Source organism: Micromys minutus (genome assembly GCF_963924665.1).
Source record: "Micromys minutus genome assembly, chromosome: X".
Taxonomy (NCBI): domain Eukaryota; kingdom Metazoa; phylum Chordata; class Mammalia; order Rodentia; family Muridae; genus Micromys; species Micromys minutus.
Genome location: NC_137970.1, coordinates 76,275,753 through 76,284,556, shown reverse-complemented (window position 1 = coordinate 76,284,556; position 8,804 = coordinate 76,275,753). Strand labels below are relative to the sequence as shown.

The following is an 8,804-nucleotide window of genomic DNA, read 5'->3' as shown; positions in this document are numbered from 1 at the left end:
GTTCTCCCATCAGTGGGTTCTATCCTCAGTCTCTATGGTGAGATAGAAGCTTAGATGTTTATTTGTAAATTTCTTATGGGCAAATCCTTGCTTCAGACATTTCCAAAGAAGTCTATAGCTGAATGGCCTGGTAGTTTTTGAGATGTGAATGTTGGTAGGTAGAAAGAGAAGAAAAAGCAATCTCTGGTTTACCTTAAATTCCACTGCTTTCATTCTTCCAGACCTCACTTCTTGGAATATTACCTACTTTCTTTGATTTAATTTTACTTTGAATAGAGAATTCAGCAGAAAGACAGCACAAACATTTTTTTTAATCACACAAAGTACAAACATATTAGGGTAAGTTGAAGTTTGGGTAATAAAGTTATTTTGATCATATTAAATACCTGCAACATTTTGAACTCTTGAAAGTATTTGGGAGAACTGTCCGCAGGTTACTTGAGATTGCTATGGGACTTCTCCCTGAATGGAGTATGTTTTTTTCCAAAAGACTTATTTTATTGTATCATAGATTATTAAAAATCTGCTTCTCATTCTGTTTTTTAGAAACCTAATAAAATATAAAGCAACAAAAACAGCAAAGGATAAGGTTGAAATTGTGAAAAGAAAGCAAACTAGGTAGGTATATCATGAGATTATGCTATGAATTTTGATATTTTACATTTTCAACTGTTAAAAGTGAATATTTATAAATAGAATGCGTTTCAAAATAATTTTAAGGACTATTATGCTTTTCAATTACCATTTAAATGTGTGTGCTGTCTGAATTTCTTTTGCAAGCACTTGTTTGATCATAGTTTATGTTTCCTTCTTTTGAGGCCCTTGCATAAATATTGCCAGACTAATATCATCGTTGTTGAGTTTTTGCTATACACTTAGTATGGCAGTACTTAACAGAATATTTGATTTTACCATGTATCCTAGGTATCCGGGTATACATATATTGTGTAGGTGAGAAGGGAAGAACTATGTGATTACTAGTGTTTAGATTTTATCACAAATTTTCATATTGTTGGTTTTGTGGTAATTAAACTTAAATCCAAATGTCCATAATATCCTCTTTTGAATAATGCCTGTTACCTTGATATTAGTCAATGGTTATGGAAGATCCATTTATTACAGTATTCAGCACAATACAAGTATAATGCAAGTAAATGCTTAGTGAACATTGAATTTTTTTCTGTTTTTTATATTCTTGGGTCTGCTCTAAATGGGATCCAGATCTCAACTGACAAAATCAAAAATATAGCTTATATACCTTTTAATAACACCTAGGTCCCTCAGAAGCAAACGTTAAACCTCAAATAAGTTTCATGCTTGCATCTTGTTTGGAACTGTCCAAACTGGAAGCCAGTATGGTCATACATTTGAGTGGCATACCTGTTCTAGGCACTCTCACCTAGAATAGTGTCAGAAATGGACAAATTGCGGAGCCATCTGGTTTGCTCATGGCATTCAGCCTTTCCATGCCCAGGTAAGACCTCCTCAGAAAAATAAGAACAAGTTTGCTTTGTTTTCTTCCTCTCCTTCCTTCCTTCCTTCCTTCCTTCCTTCCTTCCTTCCTTCCTTCCTTCCTTCCTTCCTTCCTTCTTTCCTCCTTCCGTCCCTCCCTTCGTCCGTCCTTCAGTCCTCCAGTCCCTCCGTCCCTCCATCCCTCCCCACTTCTCTCCGTGTGTGTGTGTGTGTGTGTGTGTGTGTGTGTGTGTGTGTGTGTTTTAAGTCAAATAATGATTGCATAAGAACATTGTCAGGGAGCTCATAATTCAGGGAAATTTGCTATGAAGTTGATTTGTTTTGGGTTTAACTATTTCCCTTCCTACCTGTTCATGTATTTTCAGGTTCTTTTGTTTGCAGAGGTCTCCCTGTTTGGTGCTGCAACAATGAGTGGGAAATCCCTTCTCTTAAAGGTCATCCTCTTGGGTGATGGTGGAGTTGGGAAAAGCTCACTTATGAACCGTTATGTAACCAACAAGTTCGACTCGCAGGCTTTTCACACAATAGGAGTAGAGTTCTTAAATCGAGATCTGGAGGTAGATGGACGCTTTGTGACCCTCCAGATCTGGGACACAGCGGGGCAAGAACGTTTCAAGAGCCTTAGAACACCGTTCTACAGGGGAGCTGACTGCTGCCTGCTGACCTTCAGTGTGGATGACCGGCAGAGCTTTGAGAACCTTGGTAACTGGCAAAAAGAATTCATCTACTATGCAGACGTAAAGGACCCAGAGCATTTCCCCTTTGTGGTTTTGGGTAATAAGGTAGACAAAGAGGATAGGCAAGTGACAACTGAGGAGGCACAAGCCTGGTGCATGGAGAATGGAAATTACCCTTATCTAGAAACAAGTGCCAAAGATGATACTAATGTGACGGTGGCCTTTGAAGAAGCTGTTAGGCAGGTGTTAGCTGTAGAGGAACAGCTGGAACATTGTATGTTAGGTCATACCATTGATTTGAACAGTGGCTCCAAAGCAAGTTCTTCTTGTTGTTAGGTGTAGGGTCTCTTGACAAGTGTGCACTAAGCTGGTCAGTCTGTAGTGTAAAAACTACTGTGCTCTCTGGTAGTATGAACACACACACACACACACATGAACATACATGTACATGAAAACACGCACAATTGCACACACACAAGCGTGTACACACACACAGAGAAGTATGTGCACACATATGATTGTATACACACACAAATACACAGGAAGGCAAAAGATAATGTTCTGCTTTTGAAACAGGACTTTTCAAATTGAAGTTGTAGAGCAGTTTTTAAAAAAGCTTTATTGAGCCAAGTGTATTTTGCGTAATTTCTGCTATTTTCCCTTCTTGTGTGCCTCGGGACATTTAAGACAGTTTTAGTCCTGAGAGATTTAAATATTTTTAAATCACAGTTTAAACCTAGAACCCAGCCGCATGAAGGAGTGAAAGAGCTTAAAGTGTTCCATTAACCAGCTAGCAACAGCCACCACCAGACTCTTGACAAGCAGTTTATGTCATTTCTACCAAAGGGAAAAATAAGATGCTGAGCTGTGTTACAGCAAAAATAATGGACGCAAGGATTTCTAAACATGTATTAGAGGAAGGCGGTGATGATCGGGAACGTAGGAATATATAAACGCATACACACTGTCATGTCCAAATCCTTACGTATGGTTTACTCTTATGTGAACTTAAGAAAAATCATTTCTATAAGAATTACTCTGACACTGGAGGTTGATTCGAATCCACATGTTTGAGTCACGGGACACTAGTGAATAGATGATGCTTAAATATGCCAACCACCTTTGCAAATATATGGTTGGCCTGCTTTTCCTTCATTAAGTCTACTGCTGCTGCATAGAGATATTGCTTCCTTGACAACTTATCAATTTAGCGATGCTGCTTAGTATGTTGCTTCAGGTGCAGTGCTCTCTGCCTACATTTTACACGGTCCTATGGTTCACCATGCTGGCTCATGCAGGAGGCCTCAGAAAGGATTGGAAGAGTAATAAGCTTTTCTCCCAGGTTCCTTCACTCGGTTGTTTGTTAGATCTCAGCTCTCAGAAGGATCTTATTCTTAGGATGACTCAACAAATGTTCAGCTAGCCAGACTAGGACATTAAAACTGGCAAAAAAGAGCAGATACTTTTTTTTTTTTAACTTTGTGTTGGGGTGAATTTCTCATAATTAAATTTGTTCAAATGTGGAATAGACTGCCTTAATCGTGAGCTCCCTCCCAATAAAAGTAGTCACTGGATGACCATTTGTTAAAATACTGTAAAAAGAATTATTGTATTGGCTACATATTTGGTATGAGGTTCCTTCAGACTTACACTCTGAGTATTCAAAGTATGTCAGTGCCATGTTCTGGTTGGACGTATATGAAAGTAAAACTTAAAGACTATAGAGAGGGCCTTCAAAAATCCTCAAGCCATTCTTGGATTTGCCTTTAACAGCAACTACTATTAAAAGATATCCCAAAGTTACCATGTTCATCACAAAAATGGTTTGATAATTTTTGAATACCATGACTGCCAATTATATATACTATGTTCTGAGTGTGCCATCTGGTTTTTGTAATTGGTTGATCTGCATGGATTTTAATCTGTGCTTTAAAGCACATATGATAAAGAAATATGAACCAATGTAGAGAGGGACAGTTAGATAAGGCCCCCAAAGTGACTTCGGCCCGGGATTGGGTGGGAGCATTCACAGGAATACAGCCTAGAATTCCCCATTGTAGCCACACATGGAATCAGCCTTACATGTGGGACCTTATGTGCTTTAAGAACTCTGGTACTTTTGGCCACATAGACAAGAGTAGGACAGTATTTATTTCAACTCAGACTTACTCAATATTTCTAATTATTATGTAGTCCTGACCCTATTGTCCAATTAATTTAGATGCCAGAAGTCAAAGCCAGAACTGGGACCCCACAACTCTTAAATATTGGTTCCTATCCCGCCTATGCCTATAGCCAGTCACACTGGTTTCAACGTTCTATAGTCATTTTGCTACAATCATGTCAGGGTGAAAATCTGTCTGTCAGAACTAATTCTTTTTTAAGTGCATGAGACCTGGGGCCTTCTCTTTCTACTTGCACTCTGCTTACAATAGTTTCTATCTGTAGATCTCAGGCCTTCATAAAGATCTCCATCAACTCACAAAAGTATTTGTCTCTGTAGTGGCATGTGGTCATGTGAGGAAAAATCAAAGTACATGAGGATTCAGTTCATAGACATCCTGTCCATCAAGACAAGTGTTAATTTTATTGGCAGGCAAACAGAAGCCCCTTTTGTCTGAGCCATACATTTTTCCCCTGCCAAATTACTTAACAGTATCAAGTTCTTAACAACATGTGACAAGACAGCAGTGTTTTAGTAACACTCAGTGGGTGTTGACGTAGTTTTGGTAAGATGAAAAACACCAAAAGGTGATATCCATGGTACCAAGAACTGTTCGTATGCGTTCTTATCTAAAATGTGAAGTGAAATATTTTCAATAGGTGTTTTTTAATGAACACTAGATGTTTGGGATAATGTATTTTTAATTAGAAGTATACTGTTTTTCAATAGTCCACTAAAATATCCTATAAAATATGTATTTAATTTATTGTCATGTATTGGCTTTTAAGGGGCTTCAGATTCCATGTCTTCAGTGGATTGATACATTTCAGGCGTCTTTGTGCCTGCCTCAGCCATCTCTACTTTCTCCTGAAGTATTCCACCATCCTCTTGTTGCAGGTGCTGCTAAAAATCTCATAAATGTGGATAAGATATTTTGTTCCAGTTGTTTAAAAAAATCATCTGTGTCAAAGTGAATAAAAAGTGCATTTTGAATAACCAGCATACAATGCTTGTGGGGTTTTCTTTCTCTCCTTTTCTTCTTCTGAGCAGTTTGTCAGTATAGCAGATATACCTGTCAGTCAAGTTGCTGTCTCCGATGGTACTTGCTGTGGTCTCTAGATCATTTTTATGTGATACTCCGAGTGGCTGTCCCTATTTATCACCCAGTAGTGATTGAGAAACAAACTTAAAAGATTTAATGGTAGATATTCTGTTTATTTTATTTTAGATCCCTCTGTAATGCATAGAGAGTGCTGGGACCAGAATATGGATCTTAATCTTCCACTTTGTTTTTAATCATACTTTTAAAATATTTAAATTTATAAATATAAACAGACTATATGCATTGTCATTATTTTCTTGACTGATAAGTGGCCTAGACATTAAAAATGTGAAAATATAGATAAAACAGGTCAGAACAGAAGTCATAGTATTGACACAAAAATGTTCTATTCTCCTGACCCCCCCCCCCATATTTTGGCCACTAATGTTACACTAGGCATCAAATGGATTGAACATACATAATGGTGACATTTTAAATTAATTTATTTATTCATCCATTTATTTATTTGTGTGTGTGCACAACATGGTAGGTGTGAAGAGATCAGAGGACAATTTTCAAACTCAGATTATCAGGCTTGATGGCAAGTGTCTTTACCAGCTGAGCCATCTTGCTGGTTCAGCAACATTTAAATTATGGATGCAAGTCTCCCCATCATACATGATTCATCACCATGATTCCGTCTGCTATGGATTTAGCAGTTTCATCCATTCCACATGCTTTTGGTTATTAGACCTTTGGGAAGACAAAAATATTCTTTTTTCTTTCTCCAGAATTATTATGTCATACTTAAATTATAATACTCCAAATTCTATACTGATATGGCTTTGAGACAAAAGAATATCAAGGATTTTGAATCACCTTAAAATAATTTTTTTATGGCAGAGTGCTTGTGGCATGTTTCAGGCCTTAGGCTTGGTCCACATCACTGAACAAAAAGAGGGGAGGCAGTCTATTTTGTCATCCAGATTTATATTTTCAAAACAGGAAACTATCTTTCTGTCTGCTATTTTTTTCTGCCCCAATCATTACTTACAGGGAAATTTCCCCTTGATGCCTTAAGACATAATATGAAGTCTTATTTTGGGGACAGTAACTGAGTGTTTTCCCCCAGAAAATGAATGGTATACAAAACATGGTTTTTGTTCTATACAAAAACTGAATATTAATAACACACTTTGGGATATTGAGGCATAATAATTTCATGATGGGAACTGAGACCATCATTTCTGTTTCATTTTAATTACCTAAAGCAATCCTGCAACAATATTTTTTTCAGTGTTCAGTGATTTAGTCAACTCACCTCTTTCTTTGCTTGCTAAGGAGAGACAGACTTTGTCACAGGGAGTGATTTTTCATGGAAGATAAACTGTGATACACTGTCATAGTCCAAACTGCTACAAGAAAATGCCAAAAGGTGGGTGGTTTACTAACAACAGAATTTCATTTCTCACACTTCTGAAGGAGAGTCTAAGACCAAGTTCCTGGCAGATTCAGTGTCTGGTAATTTCTCATTTACAAATGGCATCTTCTTATTGTGTGGTGAGCAGAAGGGGGCTCTTTCTAATCAAAGCACTAGTCCCATTCATGGAGATAAATGTCCCATGACATAATCACCTCATCCAGCCCCAAACTCCTGATATCTGCATCTGGTGCATTAGGATTTCTACATGAACTAGGGCTGAGTGGGCATAAATATTAGAATCATAGCATATTTCCATATATTCCAAAATGTGTGTATATTTTGGGGGTCCCCTTCTTCCAAGCAATTATCATCACTTACCTCTACTTTTCATACCAACAGAGACTTTATTTTTAAGTCTACTACTCTTTTTAAGAGTATAAAAGGAGAACAAAAGAAGCAAGGCATATTTTACCGGATAAAATAAATACTATTTTTTGAAAGAAACATTAGTGACTGGAGAAATGATGCAGTAATTAAGAGTGCATTTTCCCCTCGCAGAGATCTCTTGAGTTCAGGTCCCAGTCAGGTGGCTCACAAGCACTTGTAACTCCAGTTCTGCAGATATTGAAAGTCTCTTATTTCTGTGGGCATCTGTAGTCACATTCACATAGTTACAAACAGGCACATATGCACACAAATAAGTTTTGAAATATACCAAATCTAAAAAGCTAAACACTTCTTAATATCATCTTACTGATAAGTTTACCCTCACTGATGGTCAGTGAACTGCCTTTTATCTAGATGCTAGTGCTGGTTGGGTTAGTTTGGGGATAACGCTATTTTTTTCTTCTTACATAGTGAGAGGCTACTTAGTGTTTTCCCTGTGAAACTGAGCATCTCCACAGCTGGAAATGAGAAGCTGTCGCCTTCTGACATACAGGAACAGCAGCAGTAAACTGTGCATTTTCTTAAATCTTTTTGTCTGCTCTAAGGGACCGCAGAGGATTATCACGCATCCATATATGAATGCTTTATTAAACAGTGAGCATTGTGTGTACTGATCTGTATTTTTCATGTAGTCTGTCAAATCCTTTCTTGCCCCATCCACCACTGATGAGGCTCTCCCCGGCACTCCTGAACTTTAATCAGACTGCCAAGCCATGTTCTTTATTCTGAATTGGCTGATGAAAAAAAAAAGAAGGAATTGGAAAATGCTACCTAATGAAAGATAAGTCAATCGAACAACTCTGGTTAGAGTTAAGATTTTGAATCACGACTTTATGTGGAACATTGGTGATGAAGCAAGAGACAGGCTCAGATCTTCTATTGTCCATTGCATTGCCCCTGGCAGCCTTAAAAAGAACTCATTTGTCTTAGACAATATAGCTTAACAGCGGCTGATAGATAAACATGTGTTGGTAGCTTTTAATCTTCTCTTTTTCTCTTGTTCTGGGGTTCCCCCAGTGCACCAGTGTATATTTTGAAGCCTGTCTTTATTTTGAGGTGGTGCAGACTCATATGTCTGTCAGGAAAGCCAGAAAAGAGAAATAGACAAATAGGATAAAATAATATTTGTTCCTAATAGTATAATTCTAAGATGAGCAGATTTATCTTTGTTGTGTGGGCTTTTAATATATTTATATATAGGGAAAACTGTAATACCATACACTCACTGTGCAATCTCTTTCACTTAATATACAGTGAGTACTTCCATGAATCATGTTTTTTCTTCTAGGGATTGGATTTAATGTTTGCATAATTTTTTTATTGAAGAGTGCACTGTAATACTTGTAATGAAATTTTGTCATTTTATACAATAAAAGGGAAGAGAGTGTTACTCATTTCAGATCTGTGCTTATTTCTTATAAGCAACACTTCTAGATCAAGGAATATGAATATTTTATGCCTTTTGATAAATTGCCCATTAGAAAGTTGTCCCAAATTATATCAACATTAGTAGAATAAGAGATTGATTTTCTCAAATCCCCACACATACTGTCTTTAAACACATCGATTTCAGCCAAT

The 8,804-nt window shown here is 37.3% G+C and overlaps 1 protein-coding gene across 1 annotated transcript; it reads left to right on the top strand.

Moving 5' to 3' along the window:
- Nucleotides 1-1,880: 1,880 nt before the first annotated feature.
- On the top strand, nucleotides 1,881-2,486 carry RAB9B (RAB9B, member RAS oncogene family; the record flags this gene model as incomplete). The annotated part of the gene is made up of 1 exon (XM_080910029.1): nucleotides 1,881-2,486. One exon carries the CDS (start codon nucleotides 1,881-1,883, stop codon nucleotides 2,484-2,486), a length of 606 nt encoding a protein of 201 aa, XP_080766155.1.
- Between the last annotated feature and the right edge of the window lie 6,318 nt (nucleotides 2,487-8,804).